The sequence below is a fragment of the Myxine glutinosa genome, chromosome 12 (assembly GCF_964187855.1).
Source record: "Myxine glutinosa chromosome 12, kmMyxGlut1.1, whole genome shotgun sequence".
Classification (NCBI taxonomy): Eukaryota; Metazoa; Chordata; class Myxini; order Myxiniformes; family Myxinidae; genus Myxine; species Myxine glutinosa.
Window position 1 is genome coordinate 68180983 of NC_136272.1, and position 27943 is coordinate 68208925.

Below are 27943 nucleotides of genomic sequence, written 5' to 3' on the forward strand. Positions count from 1 at the left end.
CACAAACCCCAACACAATGATTATTTTATTTAATTCATTCTTCTGTGCTTGTATGTGAAGTGAGGTGTGCGGGATCCCGATTTAGGAGCATTAGTTATTTATCGCCGCGTCCATTTTCTCGGGTTCCGTTAAAAAATATTTATTTTTGTACATTTTATGTCCGTCTCGAGTTGAGTTAATTTCCACAGGGAGAAGACGTCGTCGAGCCGAGAAGGTAAGCAGCATTCTCCCCCAAGCCCTCCCACTCCCCCCTGCTCATTTATCGGTCTGCCATTGAATTGGAAACGCCTCAAAGTAAGCTCGATTCCATCCGTGGACGCTCTGTCTTAATAGAGTCGTCCATAGGACAGTATGTATGTACAGTCACGTGAAACAGTAAGTACACCCCATGTAAAGTTTTGACTTTTTCAACATATTTCAACATACAGCTATTTGATTTTCATTTCAACAATATTGATAGATAAAGGTGATATAATATAACAAATATCATGAAACATTTACATTTTGTAGTCCATTGTATAATTTAAATAAACATAAATGCAAATTTTGCATGTGGAAAAAGTAAGTAGCTACACCCCGACATTTATCAATACTTCAAATACCTAAAATTAGAATCAGGTGCACCAGCTCAGGTGCAAATGATTAGAACATCGTTAGAGAGGATCTTGGAGGAACCTGTCTTATTTAAACCTCAGACATTTCGTTTGGTTTGCTCTTTGTTGTTGAAGTGTGCGGCGTCACCATGCCTAGATCAAAAGAGGTCTCTGAGGCCTTCAGAAAGAAGGTTATAGATGCCTACGAGTCTGGGAAGGGATTTAAAAAGATATCCAAACAATTTGAAATCAATCATTCAACTGTCCGGAAGATCATCTACAAGGGGAGAAGATTCCATACAACTGCCAATTTGTTCAGGCCAGGCCGCCCCAGCAAGTTCAGCCCGAGAGCAGACCGCAAGATGCTGAAAGAAGTCTCTAAGAACCGCAGAATGTCATCACGGGAGCTATATGTAGCTCTTGCCACTGTTGATGTCAAAGTGCACGAATCTACCATTAGAAAGAGGCTGCACAAGTTTGATCAACATGGGAGGTGTGCCAGGAGGAAACCTTTTCTGTCCAGAAAGAACATCAGGGCAAGACTAAAGTTTGCCAATGAACACCTAGGCAAAGACCAGCACTTCTGGAACAATGTGCTCTGGACAGATGGGTCAAAGGTAGAGCTATTTGGCCACAGTACCAGAAGACATGTTTGGCGAAAAACCAAAGACAGCATTTGACCACAAGAACCTGATACCAACTGTAAAGCATGGTGGTGGAAATATTATGGTTTGGGGCAGCTTTGTGGTTTGGGGCAGCTTTGCTGCATCAGGGCCTGGGCAGCTCACCATCATAGAATCCACTATGAATACTTCATTGTACCAGAGGGTGCTTGAGGATAATGTGAGGCCATCTGTCGGAGAAGTTGAAGCTCAACCGAAGGTGGACCTTGCAACATGACAATGACCCTAAACATACCAGTAAATCCACCAAGGAATGGCTGAAAAGAAAGAAATGGAGGGTTCTGGAATGGCCAAGTGAAAGCCCGGATCTAAATCCCATCGAGATGTTGTGGGGGGATTTGAAACTAGCTGTGCATGCAAGAAACCCCTCAAACTTCGCACAGCTGAAAGAATTCTGCATGGAGGAGTAGGCAAAAATTTCTCCCAGTCGATATCAGAGACTGGTAGACAGTTATAAGAAACGCCTACTTGAGGTTGTTTCTGCCAAAGGGGGCAATACGACCTATTAGAGCCAAGGGTGTACTTACTTTTTCCACATGCGAAATTTGCATTTATATTTATTTAAATTATACAATGGGCTACAAAATGTAAATGTTTCATGATATTTGTTATATTATATCACCTTTATCTCTCAATATTGTTGAAATGAAGATCAAATAGCTGCATGTTGAAATATGTTTAAAAAGTCAAAACTTTACATGGGGTGTACTTACTTTTTCACGTGACTGTGTAGTCAGTAGTGTATATGTATGTATGTATATATATATATATATATATATATATATATATATATATATATATATATATATATATATATATATATATAATTTTTATTTTTTTGTTTTTACAAAGTCAAGCCTTGTGGAAGAGGCAGAACACAGAATGAATCAGAATGCAACAGAACAAAAGGTACATTAGGAAGAAAGGGGGGGGGGGGGGACAACCAACAGCAGGTTTGATGGACAAAATAGAGGGATGGGGAAGAATAAGGGGTAGAGGAGGACACACAGGTGAGTGTGGGGTGGGGATGTGTGTGGTTTGGGTCATCCAATGTATAATCAGGCTTATATTTATCCAGTATACATCCAAGGTCAACCGGGCTCAGGGCACCTATACTTTTCTTTCTTTCCTCACAACGTACCTTTATTTAATGATAGGAAACGCGTTGTTCAGTCTTCAAATGTACACCAGAGGCATGAAGCCTAAGGCCCTAGGCCTTATAAGTGGTGATCAAAATAGCGGACATATGATTTGATTTTTTGAGATTCAATTGTAGGTGGAGTCAAGCCAGCTGTCCAACCAATGGGCAGAAAGAGAGAAACAGACAGATATCTGGCTACTTTAATATATAGATTTGTTTCTTCATCTAATTGTTCACTGCTCCTTTCCTATCCCGTCTCCAGGCGCTGCATGACGCATGCTGAAAGGGAGTACTCAATTGTCACTTCGTTTTCTTGTTTGTTTGTTTGTTTGTTTTCTTGTTTGTTTGTCTGGGAAATATCTCAGCCATCCTTTGAGGTAGGAAGCTGACATTTGGGCACGATAGTGAGCATTTTTTGTGAACTTTTGTGAACTCAAAGAACAGGGCACAATAGTGAACTTTGGCTAAAACGGTATTTTTTGTTTTTTGATTAATCGATTCATTTATTTATATATTACTTAATTATTATCGATTAATTAAGTACTTATTTATTTCCTTTCTCTTCTGGGCATTATCTTGGGCACCTTTTGAGTGAGGAACCTACCATTTGTACATGACAATGACCAAGCGATTGGGCTGTAAAGGCTATTTTTGATTTATTGATTAATCATTTCATCGATTAATTATTTAATTATTCGATTAATGAGTTTTTTAAGTTACAGATGCGGATGAAACCGTGGTTGTTTAGCTATTCTATCAGCCAATTTATTCTTTATTTAATTATTCAATGATTATTATTTATTTATTTTCATTATTAATCATTTATTTATTTTCTTTCTCATCTGGGAAATATCCCTGTCATCCTTCTGAGGTCGGCAAATTGAGTACCAGCTCACTGGTAATTCCCTGCATGTCGCAAGAGGCGACTAACAGGGTTGGCGGCAAGGAAGGCCATCCGGCCATAAAACATTGCTTCAAAAAGGGGACCACGGTGCCCAAAAAAGGCCAACCTCCGCTTTGTGGGGAAAAATGGCCTCTAAAGGTGGTTGGTTCTTCTCATCTGGGCAATATTTCAGGCACCTTTTGAGCTAGGAGGCTGATATTTGGACACGGCATTGACCAAGTGATGTGGCGAAAAGGATATTTTTGATTTATTAATTAATCGATTAAATATTTATTGATTAATCAATTAATCGATTACTTATTTATTGATTAATGAATTAATTATTTATTTATTTTCGATTAATGACTTATTTAATTAATTTTCAAAAAGTTACAGCTTCAGATGAAGCAATGGTGGTGTAGGTATGCTATTAGCCAATTGATTCAGAAAATATTTTATGATCATTATTTGTTGATTTTAATAATGCAATTAATCAATTATTGTACACCTCTCCCTCCCAATACATTCTCTATGTGTTGGAGGATGTTGTATATTTGCCATGGTGTCGGTGTACTTTGTATGTATCTCTGTATGTGCCTTGTTTTTTTCTTGTTTGTTTGTTTGCCATGAATGTTTTATTTTTTGGTTTAAATATGATGGCTTTCTAACATTTGTATGCACATGGATGTTCCTCCATTTGGCAAGATGCATATGAATGTATTTTCATATTGGGTGAGGTAATTATGAATGTTTCAGTGTTTGATATGTTACACATAGTTGCCAACATTGAGAGAAGAAAAAGCGTTAGGCTGGAAAAGACCTGGAGTGCAAAGGAGCGAAGTGACGAAGTGAGGTTGGGTGGGTTTGGGAGGGAGGGTGAATGGTTTGGGAGAGGTGGGGGGGGTCTAGAAGTTGGAGGGGAGAGGGGACCTGCACCCCTCCCATGATTGGAAAATTTTGTAATTTTTCCTTTAAATTTGTACATTCTAAGACAGTCTACCATTTGATGAAGTTCAGTGAAGATTGATTTTAAAAATGTGACCTGTAGGCGATTGCCTTACGGACAGACAGACAGACAAACAAACAAACAGAATCACAGACAAGACCAACCAGTATAGTTGTGGATCTTCGATTTTGCAAGTAACAACAAGAAAGCTCATCTCATCCCAACTTTTACTCATCCCAACTCTCTCTTCCTCATATGTGGTGATTTCAATTGTCACCATGCCAGTTGGCTGGGTGTGGGTACCTCTCTCACCAGCCATGGCTCCTCAGCAAAGGACTTCTGCGACTCACTGGGACTGACACAATCTGTCAATTTCCCGACCCGGATCTCTGTCAACGGAGCATCTTCTCTTCTAGACTTGGTTATGTCTAACTTCCCTGAAAATGTCTGCTGCTCTTCTTCTGCTCCAATCGGCTCATCTGATCATGTGCTTGTTAAAGTGGACATCTCTCTGACCATTCTCAGAGAGCCTCCTCAGCGTCAGAGTCTGGCATTTCACTCAGGCCAACTGGCACGGTCTTCAAGCAGCCATAAATCATCTGGACTGGTCTCCCATCTCTACCGCCGCTGACATAAACTCATCCTGGGAATTCTTCCAAAGTAAATTGCTCTCTCTCATGCATGGATTTATCCCATCTCGTCTTCAGTTGTCATACCCTTCCTCCCGTCCATGGTACACGGAATCTTGTGGTGAGGCAGTTGCCCTGAAACAACTTGCCTTCGCCTCCTGGAAGGCAAATCCAACGGAAGGAAATCTCTTTTCCTTTTACGAAGCCCGAAACAAGTGTGTGTCCACCCTCAGGAGAGCCAGGAAACAATATCTCTCCATTCTCAAGACCGAACTCTCTTATCTGTCTCCCTCTTCCAAATCCTGGTGGTGTCTGGTCAAATCTGTTTCTGGTGTTTGTTCCCCCTCCAATCCCTCCCTTACCTCAAACGGCTACACAGCTGACTCTGCACGTGAAAAAGCTGAATGTCTCAATTCTGTGTTTGCCTCCAGATCTTGTGTCCCAAACCCAACCCTCTCTGTACCCACCGCACCCAGTCATACCCAGCTGCTCCTGGACTCTGTGTCCTTTCCTCCTGACAAGGTGGAAAAGTTTCTGTCAACCCTCGACTCTGATTCTGCAACTGGACCTGACGGCATCAGCCCACGGGTCCTAAAATCCTGTTCTGCCGCTCTTTCACTCCCTCTCTCTGTTCTCTTCACCCTCTCTTTTGCTCAAGGTCATCTGCCATCAGCTTGGAAATCAGCCAACATCACCGCTTTACAAAAAAAAGGTGCAAAAACAGATACTTGCAACGACAGACCAATCAGCCTTCTCCCAATTATCAGCAAAGTCATGGAATCCATCATTGCTTCGGATATGAAATCTTTCTTCTTCTCCAATGGCTTGATCTCTGATCATCAATTTGGTTTCAGACCAGGTCACTCTACTCTGGACATGCTGCTTCTGCTGTCTCAACAATGGATGGAGGTCCTCAATGCCAAACAGGAAATTAGAGCTGTCTCCCTTAACATATCACGTGCCTTCGATACGGTCTGGCACCCCGCTCTGCTCACCAAACTTCCTCCTATGGTATCCATGGAAATCTCCACGCATGGCTGGCGGACTTCCTCTCTAGTCGTAGTCAACGTGTGGCCCTGAATGGGTTTCTCTCATCTCCCCTTCCTGTTCAGGCTGGAGTTCCCCAGTGCAGTGTTCTGGGCCCTGTACTTTTTCTGGTCTTCATCAATGATCTCTCTGACTCTTTTGAAAATCCTCTCTATCTCTTTGCTGATGACTCCACTCTCTGCCGCTCCATTCCTCATCCCTCAGATCGGCAGGCTGCAGCCTCCTCACTCTCTACAGATCTGGACAAAATCACAGACTGGGCAAACAAGTGGAACATGTCTTTCAATCCTGACAAATCTCACACTCTTACTATGTCTCTCCGAAAAGACCTACTGGACAACCCTCCCATCCACTTTCTGAATAATCCTCTCCAAGAACTTCTGTCACTCAAGCTTTTGGGTCTGACTATCTTCCATGATCTTTCCTGGGAAAACCACATTTCAAATATGGCTTCCAAAGCCAGTCGCCGACTGGGCATCCTCTGTCGTGCGAAGTCCTTCCTTGGCACACCTGAGCTCCTCACCACATACAAGGCTTTCATCCGCAGCTTAATGGAATACTGCTCTCCCCTCTGGGCTGGTGCTCCTGCCTCACACCTAGCTCGTCTTCACGCTGTTGAAACCAAAGCTTTCAGAATCATTGGAATGTCCTGCGATGAAGCTAACTCCGAGGGCCTTTCACTTACTCACCGCAGGCAGGTTGGTGGCCTTTCTGTCTTCTACCGACTCCTCTCCGGCTTTGCTCCCCCAGCTCTCTCTGGGTTCTTACTTTTTCCACATGCGAAATTTGCATTTATGTTTATTTAAATTATACAATGGACTACAAAATGTAAATGTTTTATGATATTTGTTATATTATATCACCTTTATCTTTCAATATTGTTGAAATGAAGATCAAATAGCTGTATGTTGAAATATGTTGAAAAGGTCAAAACTTTTAAATGGGGTGTACTTACTTTTTCACGTGACTGTATAATATGTATATTCGTATTAAGTTAATCGAATGAAAATAGACGATTTGTGTGACACTAGCAGGAGTACCTGGCGTTGGGTTGCCGGGGGGGGGGGGGTGGGTGGGGGGAGGAGGAGCAGGAGAGGGAGGGGTGAGGAAGGGAGTTGGGGGAGTGCAAGGGAGAGGCTAGTGTGAGATGAAGGGAGAGGGAGGGGAAAGATATACTCCATATACATACATACATCCTTTGGGTTGGGGGGGTGGGGGGTGGTAGCTTTGACAGGCCCCTCCGTTTTGGGGAGAGGGGGGGGGGGAAGGGAGGGAGGAAACATTTTCCCATGTAAAGAGTGCTTCATAACCTCTGTTGCACAGGTAAAAAAGGAAATTCTAATACCCTCTGCCACCATAGTCTACTTGCCAAGCCTATAGAGCCCTCTTGTGAACCCGGAAATGTTGAGTACCTCAAAGTTTTAAGTTAGAAATGTACATTATGGGTCCCCAGCACTTAGAAACTGCCGGATGCTAACTTGCATATGTTGGGCAATTCGCAAAATTAGCATTAATAGCATCAACCCGATCAAACATAGGCCTGGGACACTGAAATTTCTGTTTCGCTCTATTGCTCCGTTTGAATGCTTCGTGTGAGCAAAGTATTTGAAGGATCCGTATGAAATTTGGACATAATACACTTGGACAGATATGCTTTCCGTGAGTGTTCTTATAAAAAATTTCCTGCGATCAAAATTTCATGTGAAAAAATGGATGTAAAAGCCGTGGATTTTTTTTCACCCAACATTTTTTTGCGCGGTTAGTGCCCCTACTCTCATGTTAAGCTACAGTTTCAATGTTAGTGTTTATTGGAACAGATCGTAACCTGGCACGTTCAACGCACTAAGCCCCATCTCGCGAGCTGCTATCGTTTTTGAGATATTGAGTATTTAGATGAATTTTTAGTTTTTTTTTTGAGTATTCAAAATTTGCAGTACCAATAGGTGCACACATAATTTCTGTCTGACAGTTATGAAATTTGGTGATCTCATAGAGTTTTGGACGCCCTTTCCAACAGTGTGTTTAGAATTTTGCTGCGACAGAAATGACGTCATTTACGAAAAATTTACGAAATTAACTATTTTTGGGATCACCAAGTGACCATAGGCTCTGCTCGGGTTCATTAGAATAATCGCTTGTATTGACAATATTTCATGTGTGTATTGTTGCGAATATGGAATTTGGCCTCCATATCCGCTTGTAAATATTCCCCTATTTTCTCCAATACTCCCCAACTTTCCCCAGTCCCCCATTCCCTAGTCCCATTGCATGTAAATAACAATCAGTAGAGCCGACCTTCCCCTTATTCCCCCATTAAATGTCGTGCCCAGGTCCACCGCACCACACGTAGACAACTTTCGGACATCTTCCTAGTTATTCTTATTCTATGTCAGTTAAGGCCTCGTCTCCATTAATTATGACTCTTCGTTGCACCAGAATGTGATTATATGGCATCAGTAGTGAGTTTAGGACCTTTCCCATACCTCCTCCCATCTTCTTCCCCAAACAACAACAATAACAACAACTACAACAACAATTACAACAACAACAGAGGAGATGGCGGCGGAGCGGGGGAGGATGCGTCCTCACACCGGCTCGATTAGCTCCAGACCATGCGCTCCACGGGGTTACCACGAAGGGGCTCCTTGTCAGCTCCTCGTCAAGGGCGGAGCCTGGAAAACCCCCCCGCACGAACCCAATGAGAAGCAACGTGCCGATTCCACGAGGCGGAGCTAACGAGCCGAGGGCGTGTCACTCCCCGCCGGATATACGCAGCCGCTTGCCGGACGTGACGTCAGATGCGCCTCAGCTTGGAGAGAGAAGCCACCGCCACCCCCAGCGCGACGATACCTCCCCGCATCTTTGGACCGAACTGGACCGTACGTGATCCTGCCCTGAGCCCAGGTGCACCTGGAGCGATCGCTACCCGCTTTCGTTGCAATCAAACCCCCGTGTGAGTGAGCCTTGTCCCGTTTATTTGTCGTCTGTTGGGGTTAATATAAGCGTGTTTAAGTGCCCACCTTCCTATGTTTCCCTCTTGTCCCTGTAATCTAAACCTTCCGCATTATTGTAATAACAACCTTTGAGAACCGTATCCCTGGTGTCGTGTCGTATTAATTCCAGCCGTGTGTCTTCTTTTTCCTTCATTGGTCTAGCATAGCGCTATTAGTCAACGTTCGGGCACAATCGGGTAACTTGTGCAGACGTGGTCATACCATAAAACCGCTCGGGAAATAACATCCAAGCCACGTCTGTAACAATTGGTGTCGAGGAGTGGAATTCGAACCCGGGACTAAATTAGTTAGGCCCAAATTTTGGGAGGGAAAATCGATTCGGAGCGCGTTTCCCGCGCGAAATTATAACGGCGAAATTTCAATTTGTTTTACGAAAATAAAAAAATAAAAACCGAATTTTGAAAGTCGCGCTATGGCGGATCAAGACAGCTGGGGTCCGGTAAAGGAGAGTGAGGTAGGGTCGATCCAGGACCAAAATGAGGGACAGGAGGAGAGCGAAGCAGTGAGGGCGGCAGGTTCGCAAAATAGCGCCGTCACGCACGAAGAAGCGGGCGCGCAAAATGGCGCCTCGCTGGTCACCGTGCCCGCGACCGAAGTAGCGCCGCTGGGAAGATTGGAACTTTTTTTTATACAAATGACGGCCCTTATGGAAAAGAATAGTGAGCGATTGGAAAACCAAATGGGGGTAATGGGAAACCAAATGGGGGTAATGAGGGACGAAGCGAGGGGTACCAGTGAGAAGTTAGACAATAATTTTGAGGAGTTAGACAAGAAAATTGGGAAGTTAGACAATAATTTTGAGGAGTTAGACAACGGGATAAAAGAAGTAAAGAATGGGTTAACGGGGGTAGAAAACAGAATGGCCGCTCAAGAGAATCAGATAGAGGGAGTGAAACATGGGTTAACGGGGGTAGAAAACAGAATGGCCGCTCAAGAGAATCAAATGGAAGGGATGCAAAAAGGGTTAGAGGGGTTAGAAAACAGTATGGAAGGCAAATTGAGGGACATGAGGGACCAAGCGGAAAGGGAAGTTAACCAAATGGGGCAGCAGATAGAGGGGGTCAGAATGGGGGTAGAAACCAAACTGGATGCTCACAGGGAGGAAATGGAGCAGATGAGGGTGGCATCTGGGCAGGAGATGCAAGTGATGGGAGAGGAGATCAGAAGAGGAGTGAGTGAGGAGGTCGGAGGAGTGCGCGAGGAGGTGAGGCACTGTAAGGAGCGCATGGAGAAAGAGGTGAGAAAGGGGACTGTAAAATTGCAAGGTGGTATAGAGGAGTTGACGCTGGGAGTAGAACAACTGACAGTGGGACAAAAGGAGTTGGGGGACCAGGTAAAGAAGAACACAGCGGTAATAGGAGGTTTAAAAGTGACACAAAACGAAATAAAAAACGACTTAATAGCGACAAAGAGGGAATGTCAGATGGTACGTGAGGGACTGACAACGAGGCTGGACGAGGTGATAGAGGTAATGGAGACGAAGGACCGGCAGGTGAGGACGCACATGGAAACGGTCAAGGTAGCCTTGGAGGACGAGCTGGAGGAGACGTACCGGGGAATAAAAGAGGTGAAGCAGAAATTAGAAAAAGTGGAAGAAGGGGTGAGCGAAATTAAGAAGAGACGGAGAGGGGATAAGAAAGAGATAAAAGAGGAGATAAAAGAATTGGTCCAAAGTCTGTGTTTGGATCGTGATGATGTGCTCATTAACCGGATGAGGGATTCGCAGGTGATGGAGGAGAAGCGAAGAGGAAGAGGACCCGGTGTAAGTGGTGACCAATATGGTCGTGCGTATGATGCGCCAGGTGATTTAAGAGGCTTGGGGGTCGAGATAGACCCGGGTGTTCGTGAGAGGCCGTTGGTGAAGTGTGCGACAGGTCTGGTGTGCGAAAAAGGAGGTGTGCAAGAAAGTCCGACTCTGGGGTGTGTGAGGAAAAAGTGCGTGCCAAGGAGTGAGTGTGCTGGCGGGAGTGAGTCGGTCGTAGCGCGTGTGCGAGGGAGCACATGGAAGCGTGGTGTGGTGAGTGTTACAGAGGGTGTGACCGGAGAGTGTGCGCAAGAGTGTGCGCGAGAAAGGTGTGTGACGGCCAGGTGCATGAGGAAAGAGTGCGCTGTCAGAAGTAAGGAAGAGTGTCCACCTGTGGTGAGTGTTACAGAGGGTGTAACGGGAGAGTGTGCGCGAGAAAGGTGTGTGACGGACAGGTGCATGAGGAAAGAGTGCGCTGTCAGAAGTAAGGAAGAGTGTCCACCTGTGGTGAGTGTTACAGAGGGTGTAACGGGAGAGTGTGCGCGAGAAAGGTGTGTGACGGACAGGTGCATGAGGAAAGAGTGCGCTGTCAGAAGTAAGGAAGAGTGTCCACCTGTGGTGAGTGTTACAGAGGGTGTAACGGGAGAGTGTGCGCGAGAAAGGTGTGTGACGGACAGGTGCATGAGGAAAGAGTGCGCTGTCAAGAGTAAGGGTGAGTGCGTTGTCACGAGTGGAGGTGAAAGTAGTGAGAGTGACATGGAGCGTGAGTTAGTTGTGACAGGTGAGCGAGGATGTACACCTGGGATGGAAGGATGCACACCTGGAATGGTAGAGCGTGAGTGGGAATGCACGCTGGAATTGGTGGTGAGGCACGTGGTTGGGTGTGCGAATGAGGGCACACCTGTGATTGTCACAGAGGAGGTGACCGAGGAGGGGGCGCGAAGAGGTGTTTTGGTGAGGTGTGCTACGAACGAATGTGTGCCAAAATGTTCGGTGGTCAGGTGTGTGACCAAGGCTGTGAGTGGAATGAGTGTACCTGGGTGTGTAAGGAAAGGTACGAGGAGCATGGGCACGGCTGGATGTGTGAGCAAGGAACGGGCCACGGGGTGTAAGCGTCCAGGTGAAGCATCGACGTTACACGGGTTAGAGGTTAGAGCGACTTTTAGCCGAAGCAGGCCCTCGGTGCGTGCCGGGCCTCGCTTTGAACGGCCGCGTCCAGGCTCCACTAGGCGGAGCTGGCAGCCCGATAGAAAGGGTCGTCATGGCGACCACTTTTTGGTGAGACGTGCCGGCAGGTCGAGATCGGGGCATTGGATGGCTCCGTGCCGAGAAGGTGCGTGGGATCTCGGGCCGGGTAAACCTCCTTCCCTGCACCGAAGGCAGGATGCAGCCAGCCACTGGCACAGAACAACCAGCATCCATTGCTTGGCTTTACGAAGCCGGGCTTTGGACGGGAATTGGCGCACCGAGAGGTATTAGTGAGTCGACTGGGTGATGAGGTTAGTGTTTTGGACCCAAAAATTGGAGAAAAACAAAATTTGGTGATTGGCAAAGGATTGGCAGTAGTGATTGGCAGATGATGAGTAGGATTGGCAAATTTTTGATTTGTTGAAATTTGACGTGCAAAATTGATAGTGAGAGACCCCCGATGTGGTGGGATGGCAAATCCACCATCCTTCCAAGGGGGGCAAAGGAGCAATAGCTTATGGGGTGTATGGCAGTGAAAACTAGCCCGGGTGGGTTAGGATATTGTGTGTAGGGATCTAGAAGATGACATTAGGTAACGTTAAGATTAGTTAGTGACTGATACCTGTAGTGGGGACGCAGGTAGATTAGTATGGATGATAATGACGTGGGAGCGCAATAGTTTAAAGGGACGACTGGGAAGCGCAAGTTTCAGAAGGGAGTAGTTAGCTGAGATGATGCCGTGTTTGTGAGAATTGAACAGGTGTGATTGCACAGGTGTGCAACTGGACAGGTGTGTGGAGCAGTGTATGAGTAGTGAGTGTTGTGGATCAGCGCGAATGCGCTTGGGGAGAGAAGGGTGCAGGTGGCACCAGGTGTGAGAGCACAGGTGTGCAAGTACAGGTGTGTGGAGAGAGTTGGAGTAAGTGGTACGGAGTGGTGTGCATGGTGCGAAGGTGTGGATGGGGGAAGAGTGGACCCCTTTCACGAGTACCCGGGGCGGGTAGTGTAAGTGTTAGGTAGAGGGTACAGGTAAATTGTGGTTGGATATTGGCACTTGTGGTGCGGTTGCAGAATGGTGTTGTGAATGGGTGCATTAGTGTTGTGGAAATGGCTGGGCGTGTAGCCTGTTAGTGCGTGTAGTTGGTTGGGCACTCCACCACTGTGAGGATGTCGGCCAGGTGAGGCCGCAGGTGGGCTCTGGGAGCCGGTAGAGTTGTGGATGGGGCCCGAGGATCCGGAGGACGGACCCGGGTAGCCCAGTGCCAGAGAGGGCACCGAGTGGGGAGAGTGCCAGAGGGCCTTCCCCAGGTAGTTAGGTTAGGGTAAGGAGCAGGTAAGCTCGGAGGCAACTGCAGTGGTGGAGGTGTGCAGGTGGGTAGACCCACTGGGAGAGGTACACGCCACAGCCCAGAAATTGTACGAGGGCACCGGGAGATGAATCGGGGGAGTGAGACCCCAAATTGAAGAGCACCACAGTTTGGCCAATGGGAATTGGTTTTTAGAACCCATAGTGTAAGAGGGCCAATGGTTTGGCCGGAGGAAGACCCCGGGTGGTGTAAAGTTGTTAAAGTCATTTAGGAAATAGTTAGGATTGAAGAACCTGTCGCACCATACGCAGCCACTTACCTGTGGTGATGATGATGACTCCACACCTGTGTTTTCTTTGTTTGTGTCGCAGAAATGAGAATTGCTGTGAGGATTGGTGAGACGCATCACGACGTGGATGAGACATTGGGGTGATTCCATCTCTCCCTCCTTAGGAGGGACTGATGATGAATTGGTGATGGCAAATTTTGATGTTGAGTTGGAGATGGCAAATTTTGATGAGAGTTGGAAATGGCAAATTTGATTGGTTAGGAGGGAGAGAAGACGAATTTGGTTTATGGGAGGAACGGGGAAGACAGTAGGGATGTTTGTTGATTTGTAAAGTAGATGTTTATGGGTAGTGTTGTGTTTTGTGGATACAGTAAGGGGTAAGGGAGGGGCCATGTAGGTTACCTGGTGGGGGGGGGGGGGGCGTACGATAGGAACGTACCTGTCTCACCTGGTTCCCATGTGCCCCAGTGTGCATTACCTTATATTGCGTGCACTTTTGCGCCCTTACCACCTTACTCACTTGTTTCTTCTTTTGTCTCCCACCTCCGAGGATCTGGCTTTGGGGTAGAGAGAGAGGAGAGAGAGGTGCTGGCTACGCAGTTGTGGGCCTGCACTTTCGCTGCTTGCTGCCTGGATCGATACACCATATGGACCGCAATGTTGGTGGCCACCCACAATGGACCGTAGTTCTTTTGCGGCCAAGCACCACCCGTGGATGGACCTATGGGTCAACGTGGCACCTATGCCATACAGGTGAACCACTTTTAGTTGACACCACTGAAGGCCACAATACAGAAATGGACGCGGTTGGCGCCTTTCTTTATTTTTGAAAGAAGCCAGAAGGCCAAGTGCACCACACGAAGAGCAAGAGACACCTGCAGGGTTAGGGGTTGTTGAAGTTATTTTTATTCATTGAACAATGGTGACTGCACCGATTGGTGGTGGGGTGGTGCTTTTGATGCTGGGAAAGGGTGCTCTGCACGTTATTAAAGGCCGTCGGCCACAGAGCACTCGTGGGTTGGTGTATCGATGCTGGCAAGCGCGCTCTCTCTATGCATAACATCTGCATGTGTTCCTCCAAAAACAGGTCCTGGATCGTAGTGTAAATAGCAGCATAGTCTTGTAAATAATGCTCCCTACCGGCTGTATGTTTAGTTTGAGAATTCTTTCCGGATTCGGTTATCCTGTGGGTGTGTTTCTGTGAGGAGAAGGGTGCAACGTCGCAGGGGGACATATTTACTCATTTGTGAATATCTGTAAAACTGTCGCACTCAGGGTAGAGTTAATAGTAGAGGGAACTACATTGCGTGCCACACTAAAGTAGGTAAAAATTTATCGGGTCGGGACGCCCCGAGGGTAGAGAAGGGTGCAATGTTGCGAATATGGAATTTGGCCTCCATATCCGCTTGTAAATATTCCCCTATTTTCTCCAATACTCCCCAACTTTCCCCAGTCCCCCATTCCCTAGTCCCATTGCATGTAAATAACAATCAGTAGAGCCGACCTTCCCCTTATTCCCCCATTAAATGTCGTGCCCAGGTCCACCGCACCACACGTAGACAACTTTCGGACATCTTCCTAGTTATTCTTATTCTATGTCAGTTAAGGCCTCGTCTCCATTAATTATGACTCTTCGTTGCACCAGAATGTGATTATATGGCATCAGTAGTGAGTTTAGGACCTTTCCCATACCTCCTCCCATCTTCTTCCCCAAACAACAACAATAACAACAACTACAACAACAATTACAACAACAACAGAGGAGATGGCGGCGGAGCGGGGGAGGATGCGTCCTCACACCGGCTCGATTAGCTCCAGACCATGCGCTCCACGGGGTTACCACGAAGGGGCTCCTTGTCAGCTCCTCGTCAAGGGCGGAGCCTGGAAAACCCCCCCGCACGAACCCAATGAGAAGCAACGTGCCGATTCCACGAGGCGGAGCTAACGAGCCGAGGGCGTGTCACTCCCCGCCGGATATACGCAGCCGCTTGCCGGACGTGACGTCAGATGCGCCTCAGCTTGGAGAGAGAAGCCACCGCCACCCCCAGCGCGACGATACCTCCCCGCATCTTTGGACCGAACTGGACCGTACGTGATCCTGCCCTGAGCCCAGGTGCACCTGGAGCGATCGCTACCCGCTTTCGTTGCAATCAAACCCCCGTGTGAGTGAGCCTTGTCCCGTTTATTTGTCGTCTGTTGGGGTTAATATAAGCGTGTTTAAGTGCCCACCTTCCTATGTTTCCCTCTTGTCCCTGTAATCTAAACCTTCCGCATTATTGTAATAACAACCTTTGAGAACCGTATCCCTGGTGTCGTGTCGTATTAATTCCAGCCGTGTGTCTTCTTTTTCCTTCATTGGTCTAGCATAGCGCTATTAGTCAACGTTCGGGCACAATCGGGTAACTTGTGCAGACGTGGTCATACCATAAAACCGCTCGGGAAATAACATCCAAGCCACGTCTGTAACAGTATGTAGGCTGGTGCCTCTACAATAACATTTTTTTCCCTTTTTTTCCCAGGTTGGCATGGCAGGGAAGAAATGCCTATTCGCGCCCTGCGACGGCAGGGACAATGACTTCAAAACGTCCGGATCCATAGGCATAGCATCTCTACTTAATAGGAGTGAAGAGCTTGGAGATACAGCTATACATGAGACTTTGTCAAACATCATTGCTACCCATGGTGCTTCACCAGCCTCCGTATTGTCACAAATCAGAGAAGAGCTGGGGAGAGCTCAACAGAGTACCGACTCTCACTGACAACGCCTCTACCTAGCCGCGACAAAGTGATGAAGAACAAGACAAACAAACGGAGACTGGGTGAGCCTGTGCACACACAGCATAGGAGATCACATCAAGATGGTCAGCAAAGCAGACAGTATTGTCACTCATGACGAGGCTGACGTCTCCCTCATCTCATACATGTTGGATGCAGCCAGTCGCGGAGCTGAAACTGTCCGCATTCTCAGCGACGACACTGATGTTTTCGTACTCATGGTCTATTGGTGCTGGAAGGTGGGTATCACATGTAACCTGCAGATGGAGAGATGGGATGGCACTATTCTCAACATCAATTCGACAGTAGAGAATCTCGGTGAGCAGTGTCGCTCCATCCTGGCTATGCATGCTCTCTCCGGATGTGACACCACCTCCTATCCCGCGGGGAAAGGGAAGGTGTCCGCACTCAAGGCCATGAGAGTAGTACCTGGTGACCTGCTTCACTTCATCGGAGAGGAGGGAGCTACTGATTTACAGATTACAGAGGCAGTGAGTGGTTTCTTCCTGGCTCTGTACAACGAGAGGGAGTCGGCATCTCTGAACGTCGCCAGATATGACATCTACCGAAAGCGCAAAACCCCCCCAGCACTGAAGACACTGCCTCCTACAGAGCGCAACGCTCTCCTCCATGGACGGCGTGCCCATCTACAGGTGCTGCTTTGGAAAGCAGCAGACTGCCCTGACCCACCAGCTGTGGACATAACAGAGTTTGGATGGAATAAGAAGGAAGGCGAGAAGGGAGAGGAAGTCATCATGCCCATCCTGGATGCAAGCCCCGTTGCTCCTCCTGCCGTGTTGGAAATGATCAGCTGTAGCTGCAAAGCTGGGTTAAAGCCCTGTTTAACAGCAAAGTGCAGCTGCGTAGCTGCAGGCCTGGCCTGTACCAGCTACTGCTTCTGCAAAGGCTCTGATAGTACATGTTGCAACACACTCACAGCAAGAAGAGCAATATGACAAGAATGTAGAGTCAGGAGAAGAAGATGAAGACGATGAGGATGAGTTTTATGATGAGGATATGCTTTATAACAGTGCAGAGTAGTAGAAGTGCAAGACGCTCTTTCTTGATGGAAGTTTTATGTTGTGTAACTCGTGCACATATTTTTCAGCTCTGATAATTTTGGGTATACTTGTGTTTTAATTTTGCGGATATTATTTACCCATAGTCATATTATTCTAGTTTGGTATGGTACTTGCCTTTGTTACCTCTAATACCTGTGAATAAAAGTGGAGCAATAGAGCGAAACAGAAATTTCAGTGTCCCAGGCCTATGTTTGATAGGGTTAATGCTATTAATGCTAATTTTGCTAATTGCCCAACATATGCAAGTTAGCATCCGGCAGTTTCTAAGTGCTGGGGACCCATACTGTACATTTCTAACTTAAAAGTTTGGGGTACTCAACATTTCCGGGTTCACATTGCTGGCAAGTAGACTACCATCACCAGGTGGCGCTACACGGTACACATTTATCAAGAGAATTTCGCCCCTCTCATGGTCCCCCACACTCCCGAATAAGGCCGCGCCACATAGCCTATGTTACCCCCAAGATCTCGCCTTCCTTCTTCCTCCTCCACGGCAGGAGGAGCAACGGGGCTTGCATCCAGGATGGGCATGATGCCTTCCTCTGCCTTCTCGCCTTCCTTCTTATTCGTTGCTCATTTGCTCATTTGTATTTGTACCCCGAGTAAAGTACATAAGCGTTTATAGCTGGAGTACCTGGCGTTGCTCACGTGAAGAAGAAACATTAACATATTTGAAATGAGGGCAAATATATAAGGGAAAAGCAATTACATCCAAATGACAATCCATCACAAAATGTCAATTTTTTTATTCACACTGAATGAAAAACGTATAGGTAGAGCATGGCGATTGTGATATATGACAGGTTTGACGATTTGTTCGGCCTGAACGAAATTGGATTCAAAATCGCGGTGTGTGGAGAGTCAGCCGCCGTACTGCCGTAATGACATCAGACATAATCACACGTGACCAGATCCTCAGCTCTGATTGGTATACGTTTGAGGGGACATACATACATACATACATACATACATACATACATACATACATACATACATACAGATGGACAAACACTGTTCTAGCCGGCTTTGTCCTAAGGGCTATGCCGTAAAAAGGCTTGGGCATTATAAAGCGATTAAAAAAAAAATCCAATAAAACCAACTTTTTTTCCCCAATTTTTTTTTTTTATGCTTCCGCCCCCGAAGGTGGCTGGAGGCATTATGTTTTTGGGTTATCCGTCTGTACGTACGGCCGTCCGGGCGGGCTAAACCTCGTTTTTCTCAGCAACCATAGTCCAATTGAGACTAAACTTTCAAGGTAGGCGTGCAGAATGTTTTTATAATTGTGATGTCATAGGTCACGTGGTATGGCAGCCATCTTGGATTAAATGCAAATAATTAAATAATATTTCTCAGAAACCTCTGAATGGAAAAATTTGAAACTTGCCACATTGTCAAGTACTCCCAATGGGGAACAAAAGCATGATACTGATAACATTATAGGTGAAGTGGTAGACCAGCCAAAAATGTTTTAATTCAATTATTTATCCTAAAAATCTGAAATTGCATGCACATGATCTATGACCCATTTGTATTGATATATTTAATTCATGACATCATAGGTCACATGGTTTGTCAGCCATGTTGAATTTAACCTAAAACCTTTAAAAAACACCTTCTCCCAAACCACCAAATTGATTGACTCAAAACTTTACGTGTATCATTGACTAGGCACGGCGATTAAAATATGATCTCCAAAACATTGATCACATGGTGTGGCAGCCATATTGGATTGAAGGAAAATATTAAAGAATTAGATGTCTGAAACCGCTTACCCTATTGATTCGAAATTTTACAAATATCATCTAACAGCACTGTTGCATATAGTTTGAAAATGATGGTGTGAAAGGGGGAGGGTGGGGGGAAAGGGGGAGGGAGGTGGCAAAGGGGAGGGGAAGGGGATGGGGGAGGGGAAGTAGGAGGGGGGAGGTGGGGAAGGGGGAAGGAGGGGGGAAGGGAAGGAGAGGGGGTAGGGGGGAAGGGGTTGGGAAGGGGAGGGGGCAGGGGGGAGGCAGGAGAGGATGGGGGTTCATATATATGCTGGTGGGTGAATGGGGTGAATAACGTTTCTGAGGTAAGCGTGATGCCGATGGGGAAGAAGAAGAAGCCGTACTACCAACTTCGTACACTTCTGGAATTGTTTGATTTATTTGAATTCAAATGTCTGGTGATTGTTTTTTATTTATTTATGGGAATGTGTACTTGTTTATAACTGTCATTAATTTTAAAAGGCTTATGCCGGGGTCACACTATCACGTAAAGCCTAGCCGTAAGGGCCACGTAGGGCCAATTTAAAAAAAAATTACGGTGCCGTAAACACCCCGTAAACCGCGGGCCTCGTAGGGGCCACGTAGCTGCCGTAGAGTCACGGGATAGCCACGTACTCGCCACGTCAGACCCTCATAAAAAATTGGCCGTATCCGCCACGTAAGGCCATGTAATGTCCAGGTAACGGCCAGGTATACGCCATGTAACGCCACATAGTTGCCACGTAAGAGCCACGTGCCACATATGGGCCACGTACTGCCACGTAGTGCCACGTGGGAGCCACGTGTCCCGTAAGAGACACATAAAAGTGTCGCGTTAAAAATCCGATAAAAAGGGGGGTCCCCAGCCCCTTCCAGTCATTCAGCATCTTGACCTTCAAGAAAGCAACATCACCATGAGAGTACCAAGAAGACAGAGACTGCAGATTGCTGTCCTCAGATATCAGCATGCCCTGTACAATGCTGCTGCTGGACTGGTCCTGCAGGAGATGCAGGCAAGAGAGATCCAGAGGAAAGCCAAGAAGAAGAGACTCTGGGTGAGGAGGTGGATCTCCAAGAGACAGGAGATGGGTGTCTTTGACACCTTGATGAAGGAGCTAGAAGATGAGAGTGCCAAGGAGTTCCAGTCCTTTGCAACTTGGCACATTGTACTATGAGATAGTCAGAAGAGTTGGGCCAAGGATCCAGAAACAACACACATTCTTCAGGAAAGCCCTGTCACATGGTCTCAAGGTGGCCATCACCCTGAGGTTCCTTGGCACTGGTATATCCTACCATGTCATCATGGTGAGATCGGCTGCTTGGGGGCTCCCTGGCCACTTCTGGTCTCCCTTATACCCACCCTGGAACGGGTTGTGTTCATCCACACCTTGAGTTCAGCAGCTGCAAACAAATAAAAAACAAATCATGAATTGCTTGCCTGTGGGCATCCAGGTCATACAGGCCTTCAAAAAGAAGGCAATAGCCAAAACAAGACAAGCAATTCAGTAAGTACATCTTGCAGAATAGAGTGCAGAAAACAAGATTGGGTACTTACGAGTCTTGTTCATGAGCTTTGCCTTCGCTGCAATGGCTGCATCCTTCTTCTTGGTGTCGTTGTAGTCCAGCATGGACTTATTGTAGAGAAACTCTTCCTTCTCCCATCAGGAGGCGAGCTCCTCCTCCTCCTCTGGAGTGAAGTGCACTCTGATGCTAATCTTCCTCTTCTCCTTCCCTCCTGACTTCTGGGGCTGGGAGCCTGACTAGGACTGTATGGAGCTGTCCCTCTCATTCTCTGTGCTCTCTTGCACATCACCATCACTGTCACTGTCACTACTGGACCCCTCATCCTCCTGCCTCTTGTCCTCATGCCTCACCTTCTTTGCTGGGTTTTCCTCCCTCTGCTGTGATTTAGGTTGCAGGGTTGGGGGTGGTGTGGGGGAACGTGCCCTGGCTTCCTCAGTGTCCCACCCTAGGGGTGGGGGTGGGGTAACACTCTGTCCTGGAGGTGGGGTAACACTCCTGCCTCTCTGAGATCCCCTGCCCCTCTGAGATCCCCTACCTCTGTTGCCACCTCCTCTGCTGCTGCTGCTTCCTCTAGCACCTCTCACCATGATGACAATGTTGAGAAAGAGCTTCAAAAATTGTTGAGAATTGCTTTAAAAATGCTCCACAACTTGTGAACACTGTGAAAGTGTCGCGAAAACTGACCACGCGGGATGAGACCCGTATTTATATGCAGCCGGTTCAAAACACGTGGCGCTACGGGGTTCTACAGGTGGTCAAGTGGCTCTACGAGGCACTACGGGGCTCTACGAGGCGACTTCGTGGCCAAGACATGGTGAGCACGTGGCGATCACGTGGTTTTGTCACCGGATCGCTCCTTATATGGCAATCACGTGGCGCTACGGGGTTCTACGTGGCCAATACAGGGCCAATACGTGGCAATACGTGGCGATTACGTGGCTCTACGTGGCAATAGGGGGTTCCCCATAATTGCCACGTAGTGCCACGTATTAGGTGGCCCTCACGGGGGTAGTCCCATGGCCGGTAAGTAGGCGCCACGGCAGTGGACAAGGCTGACTTTACATGGTAAAATTTTGAACTTTTTGAAATTCCCGCTCTACCTTGCAGTCCGCTCTACCGTAGACCCCGTGACTGCCACGTGGATGCAGTAACTGCCACGGGATAGCCACGTCCCACCCCATATCAAAAAATGGTCCCACGTGGCCCTTACGGCTCGACTTTACGTGATAGTGTGACCCCGGCATTAGGCACTATCGAGCGATGTTTTTTAATGCTTTTTTGTTTGTTTTTTTACTCCAAAAAACCGATATTTTTTTTTCTATTTTTTTTTTGCCCGAAAACACTCCCAGGCCCTCACTGATGAACCTCTGAAAGTTTGACGAAGATCCGTTCAGCCATCTGAGAAAAATGGTGACACACAGACAGACAGACAGGCACACACACAGACAGACATCTCTCTGATATAGTAGATTGACCTAAAAACAATAGGCATCCAACTTGTCATTACCTCTACCAGTTGCTTAAATTTTGTGAATATCGGAGTAAAATATGACCTTTTGGCGATTGATAGACAACCAAACAGACAGACAGACAAACATACAAACAAACAGACAGAATAAAGAACAGACCAACCATACATAGAGTATTTGTGAATCGTCGATTTAACAAGTAACAAACAAACAGACAGGTGTGAAAACATTCGATGGTGGAGGTATATATATACAGTGCATTCAGAAAGTATTCAGACCCCTTCACTTTTCACATTTTGTTATGTTGCAGCCTTATGCTGAAATCGTTTAAATTCATTTTTTCCCTCATCAATCCACACTCAATACCCCATAATGACAAAGAGAAAACAGGATTTTAGAAAGTTTTGCAAATTTATTAAAAAGAAAAAACTGAAATATCACATTGACATAAGTATTCATACCCTTTGCTATGACACTTGAAATTTAGCTCAGGTGCCTCCCGTTTCTCTTGATCATCGTTGAGATGTTTCTACACCTTGATTGGAGTCCACCTGTGGTAAATTCAATTGATTGGACATGATTTGGAAAGGCACACACCTGTCTATTGTTACGTGCTCCTCCCCAACCCCCTGGTCACGGTGTACCTCCGAGCCCCGAGAGGAGTCACGGCAGAAAAATGTGTTATTCTGTATGTCAAAGATCAATGGTGAAGCCACACCAATTGTTACAAACAAACCAGTATTGTATTAAGATCACACAAGAATAACAGTACAACAACAATAGTAATCAATTGTACAACCAATATATATTTCCTATGATGCTACCATCAGGTTCGTACAATATAACTCACTGTGCTCCAAGTGAGCGAAAAGACGAAGATTCCCAATGTCTCTAATCCAGGCTTCAAGCCAAAGTTGATTCCGGCTTCAAGCCAAAGTCGATCCGCTCCAGCGATCGTCAGAATAATGTCCAATCGAGACCAGAATCACGTTGGGTTGGCAGTCACGCGGCTATAGCTGCGCAAAGGCGCCCTCAAGGCGACCGGGAAATCACACCCTCGGGTATGGACGTTCCACGGCTCAGTCGGCGAACCACAAATTAACCTTCAAAAGCCACGTTGCACACACACACACACACCAGATTAACGTCTGAATGCGGTGAAAATGGTTGAAGCGAGATGAAACCTTGAGCGAAGCGCAAGTCCTGCGCGAGTCAAAATGGCCGACGGCCCACTCTCGTGGCGTAACGGCACTCTGATGATTCTCTCCGGAATCAACCACAAAACCTGTCACGCAGGTTGATCTGTCACAGAGATAACAACCCTGTCGCAGGAATCCCCTTCCTGGGAAACCCAAAATTCACTCGTGACTTTCGTTCGCCAATCATTCGCTCCAGACCTCAAAGCAGCTCGGCTTTCTTGTCGAACTCCCTTGCTCCGCCTTCTCTCTCTCCTCTTCCTCTTCGTTGTCCGGTTCCCGATCCGGTTTCCGGTTTCTTTTAACTCTAACTTTTTCACCTTTTGAAAACAGTTCATAAACAATAAACCTTTTGAAAACAATAATAGTACATGGAATCAAAAATGTTTACAGTGGATGAAAACCACAACAATGGAAGTGACGAATCCGTAACACTATATAAGGTCTCACAGCTGACAATGCATATCAGAGCAACAACCAAGCCATGAGGTCGAAGGAACTGCCTGCAGAGCTCAGAGACAGGATTGTGTCGAGGCACAGATCTGGGGAAGCCTACAAAAAATGTTCTGCTGCATTGAAGGTTCCCAAGAGCACAGTGGACTCCATAATTCTTAAATGGAAGAAGTTTGGAACAACCAGGATTCTTCCTAGAGCTGGCGCCCAGCCAAACTGAGCAATTGGGGGAGAAGGGCACAGTGGCCTACATAATTTTGGGAGAAGAAGGGAGAAGAGATGGCCTGCTTGGAGTTTGCAAAAAGGCACCTAAAGGTCTCTCAGACTGTGAGAAACAAGATTGTGTGGGCTTTCATGTGTCATTCACTGAGGAGAGGCTTCCGTCTGGCCGCTCTGCCACAAAGCCCAGATCGGTGGAGTGTTGCAGTGATGGTTGTCCTTCTGGAAGTTTCTCCCATCTCCACACAGGATCTCTGGAGCTCAGCCAGAGTGACCATCGGGTTCTTGGTCACCTCTCTTACCAAGGCCCTTCTCCCCCGATTGCTCAGTTTGGCTGGGCGGCCAGCTCGAGGAAGAGTCCTGGTTGTTCCAAACTTCTTCCATTTAAGAATTATGGAGGCCACTGTGCTCTTGGGAACCTTCAATGTAGCAGATTTTTTTTTGTAGTCTTCCCCAGATCTGTGCCTCGACACAATCCTGTCTCTGAGCTCTGCAGGCAGTTCCTTCGACCTCATGGCTTGGTTTTTGCTCTGATATGCATTGTCAGCTGTAAGACCTTATATAGACAGGTGTGTGCCTTTCCAAATCATGTCCAATCAATTGAATTTACCACAGGTGGACTGCAATCAAGGTGTAGAACCATCTCAAAGATGATCAAGAGAAACGGGAGGCACCTGAGCTAAATTTCAATGTCATAGCAAAGGGTCTGAATACTTATGTAAATGCGATATTTCAGTTTTTTATTTTTAATAAATTTGCAAAACTTTCTAAAATCCTGTTTTCTCTTTGTCATTTTGGGGTATTGAGTGTAGATTGATGAAGGAAAAAATGAATTTAAACGATTTCAGCATAAGGCCGCAACATAACAAAATGTGAAAAAAGTGAAGGGGTCTGAATACTCTCTGAATGCACTGTATGGAGAAATATATTAGCCCTCTTCCTGTACATACCAACCATCTCTTTTTTCACTCAACGATAAAGAAGAGACTGCAACTCAGTGTCCAGCCGACGGATTCTCTGCCTCTAGATGGTGCAAGAGGAACTTCATGGCGGTTTGTCAGTGAGAGTAACGGGAGCAAAATGACGATGCAGGAGCTTTCTTCTTTCAAATATGACCACTGACCAGCAATCCATATCATGCAAGACAATCGTCTGCTTAACTTAACCTGAAGAATGATATTCATTGGAACGTTACACGATGGAATTGTATTGATCCTCAGAGGGCTTGGATTCTCGAACCTTCCACAAATACATGATCCACATTTACAATGTGAATTTCTGAGCCTGTCGCACTCAGAAAATTGACGAATTCCTATCATACCTGGAGATGAATAAAGTACCTTTTAAAGCAAGCCATGAGAGGGAAAGGGAGAGAGAAGACGAGGTGGAGTCGTATCTAGCAAGTAGCACCGGCACATCCAATAAGGTTCACGAATGAAGGCGTTGAGGTCTTTAATGACACCATTGCTCTTTGTTCGAGTTGTACATTACATAGTATTGAGTTGGCAGCCACCTTGAAAACACTGCCCCCTCACCATGTCAGTGCAGGTCTCTTTTGTTCTTCCAACATCAGGTATCCAGATACACTACTAGATACAAGGCACGGCCTCGTCCTTTTCAATCTAATGCAATTAGAGCAAGAAGACGAAAGCCTCAGCACCTACGTTTTGACGTTTTAATAGTGACCGCACAATGCTCCAGAAATCGATGGAAACCTCAAATAATGCTTGCATTTAACATTCAGAATATCAAAATCCCCTTCGAGATGAGCCTGACAAGCTGAGGGAGAGACCCTTTCACTCAAACGGTTAAATGAAGCATCCATTTTGAACCGTATGGATTTCGGATTTTCCGCCTTATTCGGATTATTACATTATCCGCAGCATTACCTTAAGGTCCCTTTTCTATAACCAACGTTATCATTTACCATATGGACAATATTGATCACACCTGTCAAGCACAGTGGTAATTGCATTGATTTCTTTAAATATATGAACGCTCCCAGACTCAATCATATCGCGACCTCAACAGTCACCGAAACAGCATTATTGAAATGGTTAGTGTCAAAAAGTGCTCAAGAAATGGTGATTTATTCTCGTAATGATCAATTTGACAAAGATTTTCCCAAATTTCATAACACTGCTTTTGTGATATAAAGTCAAATGAAAATACCATTATTGATGGGAAACCATTTCATTTAAGATCATCGAGGAATGCTTCATCAGAATTACAAAGGAGGTGAAGCAGTGCACCGAACTGGAAATGATTTTAAAAATTCACTACATTTTAGGTAAAATTCATATTTCGAGCAACATAAGAATACTTATGATGGAAGAAGTACGTGGAAAAACGAGAAAGGAAACAGGTGGAATGCAAAGAGGCAGGTATTCCCCTCGAGCCTACATCATATCACCCAACGCAAAAGGAGCACACATTCTTGTCGATCCAACAAATAAAATATCTGTAACATACATAGTTGGCAAATATACCACTTTTATTACCCAATAAAAGCGAAAATACACCATTTACAAAATAATGTGTCATCGAAGTTATATATATATATATATATACAGTGCATTCAGAAAGTATTCAGACCCCTTCACCTTTTTCACATTTTGTTATGTTGCAGCCTTGTGCTGAAATCGTTTAAATTCATTTTTTCCCTCATCAATCTACACTCAATACCCCAGAATGACAAAGAGAAAACAGGATTTTAGAAAGTTTTGCAAATTTATTAAAAAGAAAAAACTGATATATCACATTTACATAAGTATTCAGACCCTTTGCTATGACGCTTGAAATTTAGCTCAGGTGCCTCCCATTTCTCTTGATCATCTTTGAGATGTTTGTACACCTTGATTGGAGTCCACCTGTGGCAAATTCAATTGATTGGACATGATTTGGAAAGGCACACACCTGTCTATGAAAGGTCTCACAGCTGACAATGCACATCAGAGCAAAAACCAAGCCATGAGGTCGAAGGAACTGCCTACAGAGCTCAGAGACAGGATTGTGTGGAGGCACAGATCTGGGGAAGCCTACAAAAGAATCTCTCCTGCATTGAAGGTTCCCAAGAGCATAGTGGCCTCCATAATTCATAAATGGAAGAAGTTTGGAACAACCAGGAGTCTTCCTAGAGCTGGCCGCCCAGCCAAACTGAGCAATCGGGGAAGAAGGGCCTTGGTAAGAGAGGTGACCAAGAACCCGATGGTCACTCTGGCTGAGCTCCAGAGATCCTGTGTGGAGATGGGAGAAACTTCCAGAAGGACAACCATCACTACAACACTCCACCGATCTGGGCTTTATGGCAGAGTGGCCAGACGGATGCCTCTCCTCAGTGAAAGACACATGAAAGCCCGCTTGAAGTTTGCAAAACAGCACCTAAAGGACTCTTATACTGTGAGAAACAAGATTCTGTGGGCTTTCATGTACCTTTCACTGAGGAGAGGCTTCCGTCTGGCCATACTGAACTGTATTTATCTTACGTGTGTGTATCTATTGTGTGTCCCTAGGAAGATGCTCGGTGTTAATCTTTCATACCTGTATAAAATAGTCGAGTATTTTGTGCCGCGTAATTTGCGGCCTTGTTCTTTAAGCTTCCTACCTTGAGGCTTTGTTTTCTCTCAGCGGTCGATTGTGGTCCTTCTACTTTCGTTCTCTCAGTTTTTCCCCAGTCTTTTCACCCCATACTTCCTTGTTTAAAATCTTAACAAAAAAAAACAACAAAAAAACAAAAACGTTTCCTTCTTTGTACTTTTTGTTCGTTCATTCTTCGACTACGTGTTTCACCCCCATTTCACCCTCATTTTCACCCCATTCCCCCAGATAGTTTTCACTGTTCAATTTAAAAATGTTTAAACTTTCCCCTGAAGTGCTGTATTCTGTTCTTCAATTATAACACTTTTTTCTTCTTCTTTAAAAGGTTGCTTTCGACTTGCTCACCAAATCTATTCATTCCAAAAAAAAATTCCATCTCTTACAGTTCCTCCTTTCTACATTCCCTAAACTCAGCTGCA

At 45.9% G+C, this 27943-nt stretch overlaps 1 protein-coding gene across 1 annotated transcript in view; it reads right to left on the minus strand.

Moving 5' to 3' along the window:
- Positions 1-20826: 20826 nt before the first annotated feature.
- Positions 20827-27943, minus strand: part of LOC137437609 (homeobox protein Hox-A3-like) — a 43004-nt gene continuing 35887 nt past the window's right edge. Inside the window, exon 3 of the mRNA XM_068132079.2 lies at positions 20827-21035. Within this exon, the coding sequence (XP_067988180.2) occupies positions 20827-21035 (209 nt within the window). The remainder of the gene's footprint in view (positions 21036-27943) is intronic.